An 18,218-nucleotide genomic window follows, 5' to 3' on the forward strand; every position below is an offset into this window, starting at 1 on the left:
CTCAAAAATCTTGTTGCTGTACTTTCAACCAAGTAAATTTTTATTGCCATTTCTAACGTATACCTTCCCTTTAAATGTAGAAATTTTAAGTAATGATTTGGAACTTAAAACCAAATTAAAGTGTCATAGGAGTAAAGTGGTTGCTAAAAGTATTTGTTTATGTTGCCAAGTTTTATTCAACAGATGTTTGTGTTTTGGGTTTTGTATTTTTTAGACATCTGCAGTCTTCCAAGAGTAACAGGACCTTGCCGTGGGTTCTTCCCATCCTATGGTTTTGACCAAAGTACGGGCAAGTGTGCTGAGTTCATCTATGGTGGCTGCCAGGGGAACGGAAACCGATTCCAGACGATACAGGCCTGCTTGGTAGCTTGCACAGGTAAGCCAAATTTGTCATTGCTTGTTTCATAATAACTTAAGATGATGTATCAATACCAAACAGGCAAACTGCTGTGGTGCAGTGCATAGTTGTATTCCCACATTGTTTCGCACAGTACATAAAGATTTATGGCAGAACAACAAAATTAAATATATTGCTCATTCAAAGCACCAATGTTACATTAAAGAATACATGATGCATAGCTGCTTCACTTCTCACACCTATGACTGGAGTAAATTTTAAAAGTACTTTGATTAATTTGTTTTGTTTTAAATGAAAAATGGAAGTTACAGCTGGCGCCCCTGAATAATAATATTGACAAAATAGGGAGAAAACCAACATAAGGGCTAGGTAGATCAATCGTTTGAGTGCCAGCATGTTAATCATGAGTTCACAGGTCCCGCTCTTGTTATTTTTTCTTTATTCAACTCAAAAATTTTGTTTAATGAAAATAAACTATAGCAAGGTATTATTTCTTTAGACTATCAACCTCCGACATCAACTGTTTCACCATCACCAGCGGCAACCACATCAACAACCACAAGGAGTTCAGCTGGTGATCAAACTACAACAGATTCTTCAGCTGTCCAGTCTACTACTGAAGCTTCGACATCAACTAAAGAATCTGAACCATCCACTAGAAATCCATCAACAACACCTTCCCGACCATCAACTACAACTTCTAGCACATCAACTACACCAAGCACAACATCAGCTAACCATGCGAAATCGTCAACTGAATCGACTACTACTGTGAAATCAACAACAGCTGAGCAATCCACGCCATCGTTGCCAGATAAACAGCCCGAGCCGTCCACCACCCAAGAGTCTACAACCCACCATTCCTCAATGTGTGAGATTCATCGTCAAGAAGCTCTTGCAAACACCCTTCCTGGTGTGTTCATTCCACAGTGTGCTGAGGACGGCTCGTTTCTACCTAAGCAGTGCTATGGACTGCTTGGTTTGTGTTGGTGTGTGCATGAGGATGGTACGGAGCAAGGAGGCACTAGGGTTGGCACCAATGAACCACTGGACTGTATGGGTGAGTTGAGTTGGCCTCAGGCAAAAAATAAGTATTCGTTTAGTTTTTGTTACTAAAGCCAAGGGTGCTGTGTACATTTTAGTATTATTAACATCATTCAAAAATAATTTTACACCACTCTTGATAGATAGCATTTCTTTTATTCAAACCAGGTTTTCTATGTTGCCCTCGGCATCATGTTCAGAAAATAATCAAAATTTTAACCAAAAAATTCACTTTTCATCTTCAGATGTGTGTAGTATGCCTGAGTTCAGAGGTCAGTGTCCTGAAAATATTGACATGTGGTTCTTCAACGCCAAAGCAGATGTTTGTGAGATGTTTGTCTACAGTGGCTGCCAAGGCAACCAGAATCAGTTTAAGACGCGGGAAGCTTGCGAGAACCGTTGCATCACTCCTGGTAAAAGCTTGTTATATACTTTTTAGACAAAGTTGTTTGAACCCCCAAATCTCACTTTCTCCAGAAAAATTCTTCCCTCTGGAGATATGTTTGCAGTCTTCCTATTTTGTCAATATCTTTGGCACCCCTAAACAAAGATATTGACAAAGTGACTACCATTATAGGGGTAGAAAGCTCAGTTGGTAGAGGGCCGGATCTGAGGTCGTGAGTTCAAGTCCCACTCTCGTAAATATTTCCTTCTTCAACCCCAAGTTATACCTTTACAAAGGGAAAAGTGTCTGGAACATTAGAGAGCAGTAGACTTTACAAAGGGAAAAGTGTCTGGAACATTAGAGAGCAGTAGACTGGAGAGTTTAGGATGATAGGGGGCAGCAGACTTAAAATCCAGGTATCAAAGAAGAGGGTTTCCACAAACACATTCAGAAGAGATTGAGTAAACTTCCAGTGAGGTGCTATTAGAAGAGAAAACAAAACACATTAATTTCTTGATTAATTGACACAAATGTAAAACATGCGGACAAATAGTCTGACCAGAAAGAAATTAAGAGACTGTGAGATATAGATGCCCTATGCTGAAGGAGCTCTTATTAGAACTGTTGAACCATAGATACTAATTTTGTCAAATACATATTTATTTCAAATGTCGGTTGTTCTGTTACCTGTAACTGTTTTTCTTTCTATTTGTGAATACTTATTTAAGGTGATGTAACTATCGGCCTATTGAATATAAAATGCTCCGCTTTGTAAATCCAAATGACATCAATTCATTCATGTATGTTTTAGGTTTTTTTTTATTATTTTTTTTATATTAATTACAGCTCCCACATCTTGCGTTGAGAAACGTGAAATGGCTCTGAGTTCCGAAAATCTGGGTGAGTTTGTCCCTCAGTGCACTGAAGACGGTCAGTTCACATCCCAGCAATGCCACGGTAGTATCGGCCATTGTTGGTGTGTGGATGACCAAGGAATGGAACTAGGGGCGACACGTAGAGGGCCTGGAGAAGAGCTACTGGATTGTGAGGGTGAGTGAGAGTTGACAGACAGAAGTTTCTCATTTAATCTTCTTACTTGTATCAAAACAAATAATAATATTTTAAGCGGATAACATTCTGTATTAGGAAATATTATAGAAAGTACATGTGACGATCAAAAATTTCGGGATACAAATCATGCTTGCAAAACAAATAGTTGTACCTGCAACTATAACTGTCATGGTAGAACTGTCCAAAGCTACAAACTTCACTTGAAAAAAAACATAGAATTCTTCTGTGGCATTTGTATCATCAATTTTTCTCTTTGAATGGCATTCTACTCTATTTGCTTGTGGAAATAATAAAGTGTTGTCTGAATTCTAACAAGTCTTTCCGGTTCTTTAAAAGAAAAATTACCCTTGATTTTTCATTTAGAAGACTATCAATGCATCAATGGAACTTAGGAATGTTGGCTCGTGAATTTTCAATACAAAAATTTGCTCTCTTTTTCCTTTTTTCTTTTTTACCATGAAGGGGATACTTTAAGGACGATGTTGTTGATTCGTTTGTTCAGCAGTGAGGTTTATTAAAATTTCAATTTTTTTTATTTATACATGTATTTTTACATTTTATTTTTAAAGGGGGGGGGGATGGTGTTAGGTGTGCCAAAATAATAATTCATCCTGCTACTGTTACTCAAATGTTGATTTCACCCTAAACTATTGTTCACTATTTAATTCAGATGTTTGCAGTTTGCCCAAGTACAGCGGACCCTGCAGAGGCAACTTTGCCTTGTTCTACTATGATGTCATGGATGGGAGATGCAAATCATTTGTTTATGGTGGGTGCCAAGGCAACGGTAACCGATTTGAAACGTTGGAAGAGTGTGAACAAACTTGTTATGTTCCAGGTAAGTGAAGAGATAGAAATGTCTACCCCTCCACACAACAATAACAAGAAGAAGAAGAAGCACAATTAAATTAAATAAAGTCTCCTTGCTGCACCTTTTAAGCATCCAATTTCTTTTATAAAGCCATTGGACCCTTTTGGTACAGAAACGAAAATAAAAGTTTACAAATAACTTGCAGGGTTTACAGAAGGTAGTGGTGAAATGCTTTACTTTTTGAGAAAACAGTAAAACAATATCAATTCTCGATATCAAGCATCACAGATTTATTTTAAACACATGTCATGACACAGCGAAAAACGTGCGGATACAAGGGTGGGTTTTCCTGTTATTTTCTCCCGACTCCGATGTCCGATTGAGCCTAAATTTTCACAGGTTTGTTGTGATACACAAAGTGTGGGCCTTGAACAATACTGTTTACCGAAAGGGTCCAATGGCTTTAAGTTGTGATAAATAGGTCTGAAAACCTTTTTTCCAAAGACCAAATATCATGCCTGTTGCTTATTTTTTTGTCTTCTTGTCTATTCAGAGTTCACCGGCCGACCCCCAACACCCTGTGAAATAAAGCGTGATGAAACACTCTCTACTCATCAGCTTCATCTCTTCGTTCCGGAATGCACGGCCGATGGCGCGTACACCTCCCGTCAATGCTATGATCTGATTGGTCAGTGTTGGTGCGTAAATGAAGAAGGAGAGACCCAGGGTGGAACCAAGACCAGGGATGGACAGGTCCCCCTCGACTGCAATGGTACGAGCGTTTGTCTTCAGGGTGAACTCATTTCCTTAAAGACAGTGGACACTATTGATAATTGTCAAATACCAGTCTTGTCACTTGGTGTATCTCAACATGTGCGTAAAATAACCAACCTGTGAAAATCTGAGCTCAATTGGTCGTTGAAGTTGCGAGATAACACGAAGTTGTGTGCTTTCAGATGCTTGATTTCGAGACCTTTAAAAATTCTAAATCTGAGGTCTCAAAATCGATTCGTGGAAAATTACTTCTTTCTCGAAAACATGGTCACTTCAGAGAGAGCCGTTTCTCACAATGTTTTATACTATCAACCTCTCCCCATTACTCGTTACCTAGTAAGGTTTATGCTTACAATTATTTTGTCCACTGCCTTTAAGATGGCTTTGAGATTTTTAGACTGATTTCTTCGTGCTGTATATTTTTTTTCCCTTTTTTTTTAAAAGTTGCATTGCTCATGTTTTGGCGTAAAAGATAAAGAAGGCTTAGTCTTAATCTCAATCAGTCTTTTGTAAGTGCAACCCCAAATAATTTGTTCTCATTAGCAGTCGGGACTAATTAAAGGCTGCGTTATCAGAGCAAAACAAATTGTGATAAAAATAAACCATTATTTCTTATGACTTGTGGTGTCAAACTGCACAATAACTTTCAACTGAATGCTCTTGTTTCGTTTTTCATTTTGACAGACAAATGTTCCTTCCCTAAGTTTACCGGACACTGCAACGCCAATCTGGACCGATGGTTCTACAATACGGAGACTGGGGTTTGTGAGGAGTTTGTCTATGGTGGCTGCCGAGGCAATATGAATAATTTTGAATCCTTTGAAGAGTGCGAGCAATCCTGTGTACCTAACGGTAAGATGCAAGTCTGTCACTACCTGTCATGGTATCATTTTTGGTTGGGTTAGCAGAAACATCTGTGTTTGAAAACCAGTTGAATAATTGTAACCCTTTGAGACAATTCACATCTGTATAATCATTACAAAATGCTCAGACATAATCAAATATTGTCAGTTAAAATGTCAATCAGAAATAACATTTAACAGAAAATGTAGTTTTTGTTTAGAATTGGGATACTATGTTCACGTACTACATTGGAAAATTTAATCTCCGGATATGACCTTTACTTTGATCTCTTTTTGTGACCAGAAGTAGGCCGAACATTGCGGCCGTTTGTAAGCCCTATGTTGGCGGTCTCCCTATTTTGTCAATATCTTTGTTTAGGTGCCAGTCAAAATTAAGCCATACAGCCGTTAACTGCTGTGTAGCCAAGGATCACACCAAAGTTTCAATTTTGAACTTATTACAAATTAACTGGTAAGAAGTAAGATTCCTAAGATGTATGTGCGTGTTGTTCCTTAAGGTCATGAGATGCAGTCCTGTACGATGCAGAAGGAGCTAGCGTTATCCAGCAACCTTCCCGATGCCTTCATCCCCCAGTGTACAGAGGATGGTTGGTTTGCACCCAGTCAGTGCCATGATTCCACAGGCCAGTGCTGGTGTGTAACGGAGAGCGGTATGGAGCAGGGAGACACCAGGAGGGAACCAGGAATGGTACTGCTGAACTGTGATGGTAGGTCTGATGCCAGGCAAGAGTGATCTCTTGTGCTTCAGATTCATATATTATTTCCTCCCCATTATTTTGTTATTGACTACTTTGTGGTGATGATATGAGGAACAATGCTTTAGTTGAAATGAATTGAATTGAATTGAACTGAGCTTCAAATTTTAAACACTTGGTTTACCTTTGGTTGGGAAAAATAAGTAAATTTTTAACTGGCCTTTCATCAGCCTGGTGGATGTCAATCCCTCCTGAGTTGAAGATTTTCTTTTTAGCTTCAGATTAAATGTATTGTTTACTTTTGTTGAGCAAAAGTATCTTAGTTTCAACTTGCCTTGTATCAGAATGAGAAAGGGATCCATGTTTTCAGTAGGCAAAGACCTGTAGATAGCCAAGCCGGTGCTAAAAAATCAAGCCTGCTGAAAATCTACCTCGCCAAGGAAAATGTTAATCTGGCTTCAAGGAGAACAATTAAAATACATTCTCGGAAAAAAAAAAGTTATTACGAGTATTTTTTTTCAAATGTGTAGAAAATAAAACGATATTCCTTCATTTGTGTCATCATTAGATGTGTGCAGTTTCCCCAAGTCATCAGGACCGTGCCTAGCCTACTTTGCCATGTGGTACTACGACACTGAAGAACAGCAATGCCGGCAATTTATTTACGGTGGTTGCCAGGGCAACGGCAACAGGTTCCAAACTCGAGAGGAGTGCGAACAATCGTGCGATGCTCAAGGTACAATTAAAATATTCTACTTGATGTCTTAGTCTAGAGTGATTGGTGTGTCAGTGACTTGGACGCAAGCAGTTTGTTAAATACCATCAGTTTTTACGACCCTCAATAACTTGAGGCTTTTCTTTTATGCCATGTTGAAAATAACTTGTAGGACCCATGAAGTAAATTACTTTATGATGATTTTAGGCAGTCAATGTCCAGTAGCCCTACAATTGGATAACATACACAAAATTGTGGAATCGGTCTTAAGAATTCCAAACTTGTAACTTTTAGAGTCTCCATTCTTTATAGCTGGCTTTCTTGTTAACTTTGTTTATACTTTTGCCAATTTTTATCTTTGTTTATTGTTGTAAACCATCTTAGGTCAAAGTTTTAACCTACCAATCATTTGTTGATCAATGTTTTACTTTTTTTCCCCTGACTTCTCTTCCTGCATCTGGACTTTTTCGGGCTATTTTTAAATGTTATATAATCCTGTTATAATGTGCTCTGTTTTTGCAGCATTTTTTTATTGTCTATTTTATCTTTTTGCTGGTTTTTTTTCCTGTAAATCATGAACATGTACGTTCAACTTTTTGCAGCTATGCATGCTAATAAGAAACCCTTATGAATGAATAACTGAATGAATGAAGGATAGACTCAACTGGACCCAGTAATTTATATATTAAATTTTCTTACTATTACATTACTTACATTATTTTGATTGTATTCTTGTGTGTACACATGTGTACAATTTTTATCAGCCTTTCCCGCCACCTTATTTTAATGCTTAGGTCTACTGTAATTATTGATAAGGTTTATTATCAGAGTAACTATTTGATTCTCATAATGTTTATTATAAAAGATTCTAACTCGATGTGAAAATATTATGTTATCATAACATACACAAATGTTTTTTTTTTCTTGGGGACAGTTGTTTTGTTTTCCCATCATACATGTAACTCTCTGAATTAAATTCATCAAAGTCTCTCAATGACATCTGTTGATTTATCTCTCTTGACAGTTTCCACCACTGTAGAGCCATCTTCCCTCTGCGAGGTCACTAAGTCTGAAGCCCAGTCAGGAGGTTTGCTTGGTTCCTTCATACCTCAGTGTTCAGAGGAGGGATTATTCTCTAGGCTGCAGTGCCATGGCAGCACTGGGTACTGTTGGTGTGTGGATGAACTGACCGGAGAGGAGATTGGCAACAGTGCTGCGGCAGAGCGTTTTGTCAAGCCAGACTGTGATGGTGAGTGGGGCTATTTTAAGTATTTTCGTGTTGCACTCTTTTCTTTGTTTTGTATATTGCCCACATTAAAAAGTAAATTGACCTTTTAGGCAGACATCCAAACCACAACAAGGGACATCACCAAGGCAAGTCTAAACGTTGTACAACAACCAAGCAGCAGAGGGCGCTATTATCAAGCACTGTCAGAGCTGTGTATTGCAGCACGGCTCTGGTACACTGCAGGGGGTTTATGCAATAAAATGAAGTACCCATAGTTCTTATAAGCCAAAGGAACTACACTGTGTCTGCAAAGAACTATAGGTTTGGATATTGGAAAAAAAAACTCCTCTATTTTTCGCCCCCATCAAATTAAAATTAAAATTTCTGTAGTCTGTTTTTATTAGTAGTTATTTCAAATAAAAAGTTTCATCCCTGGTTATACGGCAGTAAAGGTTGAATGGCTTCTGACTAGCACCCAAACAAAAGTGTAGAAAAATAGGGAGACTGCCAACATTAGGGCTAGATGGCTCAGTTTGTAGAGTAGGTTGCAAGTTTAAACCCCATCCTCGCCAACTTGTCTTTGTTCACCCCAAAATTTGATTGACAATTTTACTGAAATATTTTTGTATTTCTTTTTCTCTGTTTGTTTAGCATACTACCGCTTTGACAGTATTCCTGATGTCGTTGAACCGATCCCCTCGGACCCTACCGTTGATTTCACCTTAAATCTGAGCCCTCTGTTGGGAGATGAAGGGTGCGCTACAACACCCTTTGGTTGCTGCCCTGATGGGGTCACACAAGCTACCAGAGAAGATCAGTTTGGCTGCCCAGGTAAGAATCTTGCACATCAGTTATGATAAAAAAATACATTTGATGATCACTTAGGCTGCCCAGATAAGAATCTTGCACATCAGTGATTGCCCAAAAAATAAAATGAAAAAATTGATGATCAGTTCATCAAAATGTTTATTATTGTTTAAATCGCTTGGTACTAACGTCATGCAACAGTCGTGCAAGTCTCACACATATTGGGGCATTTATGGACCACTGAAGTCCCACATGCATTGCTTTGTGTAAAGGAAACACCATCGCCCACTATAACATAGCCCAATGTTAAGTATGCGCAAGACCAGCACAGTCTATTTATCAGCCGATCAACAGATTTCCTCTTGTTCTGGGGAATTTTTTGTTTTTGACAATCTAAAAATACTGTCCAAATGTTTTCTTTTTAAATTATAAACATACTCTGTTGTAAATTGCATTTTACAACTGCCCCAGATTATTTGATTTTGCAACTTGAGCATATAAAGAGAATAATCTTGACGATCCTCTTTTGTCCTGAAGGAATTTCCCCGCCCATGGTGGAGGTTGCTCCGTCAGACTCTACAGTCATCCTGGGAGACACACTGACCATAACCTGCAACTCGGCTGGAAACCCGACCCCTACAACCACCTGGCATCGCTATGACAGTAACGTAGAGTATCTACAAGACGCTAGGATCACCGTGACCGGAGAAGGAACTCTGACTATTGAGGGTGTTACTGAAGAGGATGCAGGCCCTTATGTGTGTAGGGCGTCGAATGGTGTCGGACAGGCAGCTAAAGTAGCTGTGGATGTCAAAGTGTTCAGTAAGTATGCGTTGAAAAATTGATCTTATTAAGTTTTTATAATTGTTACCAATCACAGAAGGTAATTTTTGTATCACATAATCACTAGACAAAGCCAAATTGCAATTCTTAAACATTTATGAATTGTGTTCCTCACTGTTGGTTTGGAGAATAAATAAAATACAATACAATACAATGCAGAACAATACAAATACTGATATTTCAAATTAGTAGTTTTTATCAAACACTAGAACGGAGTGGACAATCATTGGGGGCATATGGGTGCATAGTCACGGAATATAAATCACAAGGTAAATTCACTAGGAATGGAATAGTCCAGCAGATTGCAGAGTGATTATATTTCGCAACAATAAACAAACAAAATGCATTGAATATTTGTTTAATTATAACTCCTCACGCATTTTTTTTTGTTTTGTAATCTTCTTCCATTTATTTTAAATGGAGGCATTAAATCTTCCTACAATCATAATTAAGTTTAGACAAGAAATTTTCAGGACTTCAAAAGCTAAAGTCAACCATAGTAATAACATAGAGTTAAGTCCTATTTCCACTGTTGCAAATGATCCGTTGCGAATTTGTGTAGTCAAGATTGGCATCGCATTGGCATCGCAAGTTTACCAGAGTATTGATGTGTTGTATACAGTGTGGGTTAATTCTGAGTGTTTCTGTTTCTCCAATAGCTCCAGTTGAAATTCCAGAAACCAGCCAGCATTCCCTGAAAGTGAAGGAGGGCGATCTTGTCTTGTTGTACTGCCACGCCATCGGTAACCCTAAACCCACCGTGACCTGGATGAGGAATGATGACCTCTTGCCCGGTGATGACCCCAGAATGACCCAGCAGGAAGACGACACACTACGCATTGAGAACGTGGACCTGGGTGATGCTGGAAACTATGTCTGCACTGGACGTAACATGTTCGGCACTGTCCAGAAAAGGACAGTCACTCTGATTGTACAAGGTCATTATTTTCTGTTTTTTTTAATCCATAATTTGTTGCAATGTATGCCCTGAAATATTACATTGCCAAATTTTGTATTTTTGTTTTCGACTGCTAAATCATTTTTAAAAATTTTTTTTTTTCTAACAGCTAAAGTACAGATTGTGACGAGACCTGAAGACACAGTGGCCAGTATTGGTGAAACAATCACGCTGCCGTGTGCCAGCATCGGCTCTCCTAAACCCACAATCATGTGGAGGGTCAATATGATTGATCTGCCATCAAAAGATCGATTTGAGACCTCGCCAAATGGTGACTTGACAATAAGAGGTATGTATCTGTTTTTCTATTTCTATGAGGATTCTCAACAAAGCCTCTCTGTACTGGGGTCTTTTATGGGCATTGATAGTTTTTAATAATAATAATAATAATTTATTCATTTATTATGCACAAGTTTCATAAAAAATATGTTCAGATGCGCATTACAATAGTACAAAAATACGGATGTTAACAACTATTTAAGAATATTTAAAAATGGAATATACACTGTAAAATACACAAACAATACATGTAGTTAAAAGCTATCAACAAAAATTATACATCAGCAGGCCAAAGTCTACATAAAAAACTAATAAAAACATAATACAAAGCAAGGGACCTACAGCTTTACATACCATCCAAAGGATGTAACAATAATGGCTTTATAGTGTCCCGCTTAAAGCCCGTGTACCCTTTCGGTACAGAAAAAAACAAAAAAGTTCACAGATTTACATATAACTTACAGGGTTTACAGAAGGTAATGGTGAAAGACTTCTCTTGAAATATTAGTCCATGAAATGCTTTACTTTTTGAGAAAACGGTAAAACAATATAAATTCTCGTTGACGAGAATTACGGATTTGTTATAAACACATGTCATGACACGGCGAAACGCGCGAAAACAGGAGTGGGTTTTCCCGTTATTTTCTCCCGACTCCGATGTCCGATTGAGCCTAAATTTCCACAGGATTGTTATTTTATATATAAGTTGTGATACACGAAGTGTGGGACTTGGACAATACTGTTTACCGAAAGTGTATAATGGCTTTAATGCCACAAGTGTCAAGACTGAGCCTTGAACCAACACATTTTGTCAGGAAAATGTTCAAAATGTGAAACGCATTTGAGTCAGGTTGTTTCTCAACACATTGTCTCTGAACAAAAGTCCTTCCAAAATTCTTGAAATTTTTATGTGATGTTAAAACTTCTTAAAGCCTCGATTAACCTCCTATGTCCCTGCTGAAAATGTTAGTGCTAAAACATGTTTTGTACATTTATTTATGTTTGTAGTAAAAAGAGAGGAACAAATCCTGATCAAGTGACTGATATCATCAGTGATATCTTCATTGATAATAGTAACAACTAGATTTTATATAGCGCATTTAACATTAACTGTCGCAATAAACTTTACATTAGTGTCCTGACAAACAGTTTATAGATGTGTCAATAATCTGAATTGATTGTTGTGATGTTTCAGATATTAAAAGTACTGATGCTGGTCAATACACATGTACTGCTGCCAATGGAGAGTCTGTTGAGACTGCTGCTGCTATGGTTACAGTCACAGGTAGGTAGAGGTTTATGTTTGAGGTCTGCAACATCTTCAGTAACGGAGTAGTTCGGCGACATTGTTGACGACGGTACAACTCTGTCCATTAACGGATAAATTCCAGTATAAGTAAACAGTACATAGAATTTATTTTCACCTTACACCAATGTGTATTAAGCACTGTAGTACATAACTGAGTTCTGTGAACAAAAACCCCTCAAGCAAATCACTCGGGTGGGATTGAACCCACGACCTTTGCATTGTTAGAGCAGACTTTGGATGTCTAAATTTTAGTGTGCTAGTAGATAGATTTATGATTTCTACTTAAATTAACATTATTTGTAGCTCCCGTAGTTATAATAATAATAATATCGAAGTCTTATATAGCGCACGTATCTACCAAACAAGGTACTCAAGGCGCTGAGTATATACAAACTTTCAGAAAGAAAGGTTATTGCAGTGATATTGAGACCCAATTACTTAGCACCTTATAAGAGTTTACAAGGTGCTACGGCGCATACAGCAGCCACAGCCAGGAACACCGGGGCGAACCCTTCTCTTTTTCGAAAAGTGCACTGGGTTCTTTATATCACAACTTTATTGGAGAAGCTTATGTTTGAATGGTTTTGAAATAGATATATGTCACAATACAAATTATGGGAATCATCATCATCATCATCCTCTACTTTGAATATTTGTAACATTTTTGTTTATTATTCTTATTAATGGTTTATTTTATCTGTTTGTGTAGGTGCCAACAGTGATCCAAATTGTCAAGACAACAGTGATTATGCCAACTGTCGTCTAGTGCTAAAGGCTGGGATGTGCACCCAGCCACCGTTTACCAAGTACTGCTGCGCCACCTGCAGGGACAACAACCACGCAAAGCGCCGCCGAAGACGCAGACGATGAGTGCTTAGATAGGACGTAAATATATGTAAAAATATAATATTCAGGTGGATTAGTCAGTTACTCCACTGCACAATGCATTAAGGCAGGGAGTCTATGTGTTCTCCTGGTGGTTGTATATTAAATACAGCATGCGTTTCCAACACTGCGTGGAGCATGTTTTATTGACCCATTGTGTAGCACACTTACACGCACCTATTCTGTCGGCCATTTTGGGAGTTGAAATGTACACAAAGGAATTGACTCCGGAAATGGTAGGCGCGCACTTTGCTGAGGTGCGTTCCTCATCGAGAAAGGGGTTAATAATGGTAAAGGGACACATGGATTCCCAGTCAAAAGCCCAGTTCATACTTCCTGTGAATACTTGTGCAAAGAAAAGTTGACGGCACAGCTCTGTTTTCGCTGCAAATATTTCGCAGGAGTTGAGCACTGCTTAACTGTTGCAAATTGTTTGTTGCAAATTTGTGTCGTCAAAAATTTGCTACGCAAAAAAGTATGAACCATGCTTCAGGTACCTCTGTAATGTCAAAGAGAATTCTCAGAGGTCTAATATTTATATAAAGAAATCTTTCTTTGCACCCATTGACTGGGTCAGAAGCAGTTAAGGGACTTTTTGACCTGAACCATAGTTTGCCTTACACAAATCCTCTCAAGTTTTTCAAATTTGTAAAAAATTCATGCATGAATCCCCAATTTTTATTGTATAAAAATAAGCTTTCACTGACTTTCAAAATCATTTTTATACTGAAGGATTTTATTAAAACAAAATAATGTTTAAAAACTTGTTCATACCAAAATATATTTTGCGAAAAAAGAGAGGACAGTTTTGTTTTTTTAAAGGGTTGTGTAAAGGTTTTAAGGAGAGATAGGTTCTTAAAATAAAATAAAACTTTTTATATCAATTTGATGGGAATACAAAACCTGCTTCTATAAAATGTTATCACAAGGGAAGAACCCCCGAACAAAGATATTGACAAAATAGGGACACTGCCAACATAGGGCTAGATAGCTCAGTTGGTAGAGTGCCGGCAGGTTAATCCGGAGGTCGTTGGTTCGAATCCCACTCTAGTCAATTCTTTGTTCAACCCCAAAAATCTATAAAATATTGTTATTTATTGAGGAAATATTGCAAAAACAACTGAAATGTAAGGTTTTTGTATACAAAAACAGACCTCAGTTATTTCAAGTGGTGCTTTTATAAGCATTTTTAAATGCTTTTTTTTATGCAATTTCATGTGCCTTTCCTTAACTCTTTTCGTGTAATGTTCCTTCCCAAAGTGACTTAATAGGGTCTATTATATAGAGCCCTTAGCTTTGTTCATTGTACTCTTCTTTTTTTTGTAATTACAATTTTGACATTTCTCCAAAACAAAGTAGAATTCCAATCGTTTTCTATGTGGAAGAAAATACAAGCTAGCAAGTTTTCTATACTACCATTGAATTAGACCTTTCTCCCGTATCACCCTCTGGAAATCTAACAATCGAGTGTTAGATTTTATTTTCTTGTTTATTTTGTGTTTTGCCCAGTTTTTGTTAGCTGCATGATCAACCAGAAGGTGTGTCAAGTATAAGAATTTAAAAAACCCATGTCACTGATAATAACAGAGCCATTGATAAAAAAAAATATCCAGTTTGTTTCACATCCACCTCTTTTAATTCAGAGGCTAAAAACATCTTTTAAGAGCTGTATGGGGTGAAACTTTTCCACATTATGGCCGTTTTGAAACGATAGTTTGGGCTTTAGGCCCAATTTATTTGGAAAAACGTACCCTTCCCAGGGGCTTTAAATGGGCGCACGGAGCCCAAGCCCGAGACTGGGTCCTCGAACATGTCCTTATCTGGTTGCTGCACTTCAATCCTCCACCAATTTAAATCAATGTGCACAATACTGGAGGTTGAAATGAAAAAGTTAGGCTGCTCCCCTTTTTTGAAAAGGAATCGGTATTCCGTGTGGCTTGTATATATACAGGAAACATTATACAGATTGGGGCCGTTAGTCTATTTCAGCTCCTTAAACTTAATAATTCACACAAAATTTTGAGGGATTTGAATAAATTAATTTGCGACCTTTTTCTCTCATAGATACTTTGGTGGGTAATGTGCAATTGTGTCTTCAATGTAAACACATGAAGAAGTAACGAACATTATCCTGGACAGGGTATATTAACCTTAGTTTACAGCTCTTCAATCGCTTTTTCATCCACATAATATGTAACTCATTTTAGTTTTTTTTTCCGACAGGGTATTTTAATGTTTTTAGTATGCATTTTTCTTGTAATTTGTTCTTCAGCGTTCTTTCACGAGGTGCCAAACCCATTCACTGATGTGTCTTTCCTGTAGTTGAATTTAATATTCCGTTTGTTCAGGGGGAAATATAGTTTTACTCCCCATAACACAAGAAAAACTGCCAAAACCTAGGGAGCTTTTTCTTTTTACAGACTTCAGACTGCATGATAACGTCTTTCATAAGAATAATCACTTTCGGTGGCCGTTATAGTAAAGTTACATGACGAGTCAAAGCGATTGCACTATCTGCCACTTGGCCAGGAGCTTTCTAGTAAGCGTAAAATCAATAAGAATGTTCCGTGACGTCAGTAGAAACTGATTCTCCCTGTCACCTTGGGCAATGACCTGATACTTCACGGCTCCGCATTATTCATTCACTATATTCACATGCACGAATGTTCATGACTAGAAGCCAGTTCTGTTGAATTTACCGAGCGCTTGTTATTTGCTTAGCAGAAGACAACTCTGCTCATAAGAGACAAGTCACCAGTCAGAATGTCACTGATATGAATTGATTGTCACTGGTTCCCCAAAATGTTTTTGCATAGCAATTGAATTGGTCAAGCAATAATTTCTGGTGCACAGTTTCTTTTATATCTGGGCTTGTTTATTAGGCATCACAATATTTTGTATATGAATGGATAATTGCAGCACTAAATATTTTTAGGCATGTCCGAAAACACAGTCCGTTTAACGAACACATGTTTGTCTTTAAAAAAAAAAACAATTATAACACGATTTTTTTGTATAGATAAAACGCAAGCCAAGATTTTAAAATTGCCACGATATTTTTTAACATTGTGGAGTTTGAAGTGAGTTATATTTTTTAACTAGTTGTTTTTTAAAATACACATGCAGTTTTTTTAAAATCATGTTTTTTTCTTTACATTTATTTCTTCGTTGCCTTCTATAAATATGTTTATTTTATTATCATAATCTTGGTAAAAACTTGAGGTTGAAGAAGGCAAGACCGGTATCACGAAATGACAACACTGTCCCTTTATTTTAAATGGCAGGAAAACTTGGAATTGGCCTTGAACAATTAGTTGCAGGTTATCAACTATTTGTTGCAACACAATCCAGGCAAACCATATAAAAGCTACTCTTTTCAACTGACTTCAGTTTTGAACTTTGTCTATGACGTAGTTTGTGACGTCTTTTACTGAAACAGGCACATGTATTTGTGTTTAATTTCGATGTTTTGTTTAACTTGATAACTTTTTTTTATATCTTAGATTAGGATATAGGATCGTAGAACACATGTAGATTTTTAATTAACTAGCCTATATATGAAGAATTATTACCTAAATTATTTAAAACAGTAAATGTATTCCCAACCATGTTGTTGTGAGAGATATTTACTGCAGACGACTGCAATGGTGCTTGTTTACTGTACGTGAAATGTAAGGGTTTTCCCCCATAAAAACTACTATCTTTACATGGTACAGAAACGGATATTTTTGATGTGTAGATTACGGATTAGAAAAACACAAAACTATTTATATAATAGCTGAACGTGGTATCACGATGAGTACAAATAACAGACAAAGTGCCTAGTTTTGATAGCGAAACTCGTAATTTCAGTCTATATATATATTCCAATTGTATATTTATCTTTGAACTGTTGATTAATAAAATTAAGTCAGTGAAATTAATTGCACAGGATGTCGCGTCTATGTTTTTTTGTTTACCAAAGCAATAATGTTTCTCTCTGAATGACGTCACTGGACATATTGACACTGAAGTGTGTGATGGGATCCATGGTCAGAAATCGACCCGGTGTCCCCAGGACAAAGCGCGTATTAAAAGACGAACTTGACGGAAATGACGTCATAGACTTGACAGGTCTTTTGTTCATCGACAAATCGGCAGTGGTAGATTGGACACCTTGTGTAGACCATTGTGCCACGTGGCATCACGTGTTAGTAAAGATTGCCCACTGGGTGAGGGGGTGGCGGGCAAAAAGTGTACATTTTCGTTATGAGAATATTGTTAGAATATTAATTTAGGTTTTACCTATATACACCGATGTGTATTAGCACTGTATACTCGGTACTTTCCCGAACTCTGTGAACAAAACCACAGTCATTCTACTCGGGTGTGATTCGAACCCACGACATTTGCGATTCTAGAGCAGTGTCAGTGTTTGGTTACCAAGTAGACGCTGATGGTTTCAGAGGCCAGAAGCAGTTATTTGAAGTTGGAACAAATCGATGTAGTGATGCTACAAACAATTGTTTACGAAGATATTGAGACACTTCTTTCTCGGTTACCAGCTCAGATAACGACGAGTCCGATATCCAATTTTTGTTTTGTCCCTACTCTGCAATTCAATTTCCATTTTATGCTCCACAGCTTGAATGAATTCGCTCTGTTCATCAACTCACGTGTGGTATCTGCAGGAGACGCTTGAAAAAAGTTGTTTATACTTAATTGTTATCACAGCCAGATGATTTCTTAGGGTTTTCTTTGATTTAAAGTTTTCTCAAAATCCCCTTTTAGCCTAAAAATGTTTTTGACGATGTAAAGCATGCACCAAAGGGAGAAAATGTTTTAGAAAGAACATACATTCGGAAGTGTCGTGGCCGAGCGGTTAAGAGCACCGAATTCAAACTCTAGTGTTTCTGATCAGCAGAGTGTTGGTTAGAATCCCCAGCCGTGACACTTGTGTCCTTAAAGGAACACGTTGCCTTGGATCGGACGAGTTGGTCAAAACAAAAGCGTTTGTAACCGTTTTTTATAAAATGCATATGGTTCAAAAGATGTTTTAAAAGTAGAATACAATGATCCACACAAGTTTGCCTCGAAATTTTCCTTCTACTGTGCGAACTAACATGGTCGGCCATTTATGGGAGTCAAAATTTTGACCCCCATAAATGGCCGACGTGTTAGTCGACGAGGTAAAAGGAAAACCACGCAATTTCG

The 18,218-nt window shown here is 37.6% G+C and overlaps 1 protein-coding gene across 1 annotated transcript in view; it reads left to right on the forward strand.

Moving 5' to 3' along the window:
* The window catches only part of LOC139954541 (papilin-like), a 76,851-nt gene extending 59,903 nt beyond the window's left edge, over positions 1-16,948 (forward strand). The window contains exons 28-43 of the mRNA XM_071954391.1: positions 215-376; positions 858-1,418; positions 1,648-1,815; positions 2,634-2,837; positions 3,529-3,696; positions 4,223-4,441; positions 5,128-5,295; positions 5,804-6,013; positions 6,570-6,737; positions 7,741-7,965; positions 8,596-8,775; positions 9,289-9,573; positions 10,254-10,532; positions 10,662-10,841; positions 12,027-12,116; positions 12,850-16,948. Of these exons, the coding sequence (XP_071810492.1) occupies positions 215-376; positions 858-1,418; positions 1,648-1,815; positions 2,634-2,837; positions 3,529-3,696; positions 4,223-4,441; positions 5,128-5,295; positions 5,804-6,013; positions 6,570-6,737; positions 7,741-7,965; positions 8,596-8,775; positions 9,289-9,573; positions 10,254-10,532; positions 10,662-10,841; positions 12,027-12,116; positions 12,850-13,010 (3,428 nt within the window). The 3' untranslated portion in view covers positions 13,011-16,948. The remainder of the gene's footprint in view (positions 1-214; positions 377-857; positions 1,419-1,647; positions 1,816-2,633; positions 2,838-3,528; positions 3,697-4,222; positions 4,442-5,127; positions 5,296-5,803; positions 6,014-6,569; positions 6,738-7,740; positions 7,966-8,595; positions 8,776-9,288; positions 9,574-10,253; positions 10,533-10,661; positions 10,842-12,026; positions 12,117-12,849) is intronic.
* Positions 16,949-18,218: the final 1,270 nt, after the last annotated feature.

The sequence above is a fragment of the Asterias amurensis genome, chromosome 1 (assembly GCF_032118995.1).
Source record: "Asterias amurensis chromosome 1, ASM3211899v1".
NCBI lineage: Eukaryota > Metazoa > Echinodermata > Asteroidea > Forcipulatida > Asteriidae > Asterias > Asterias amurensis.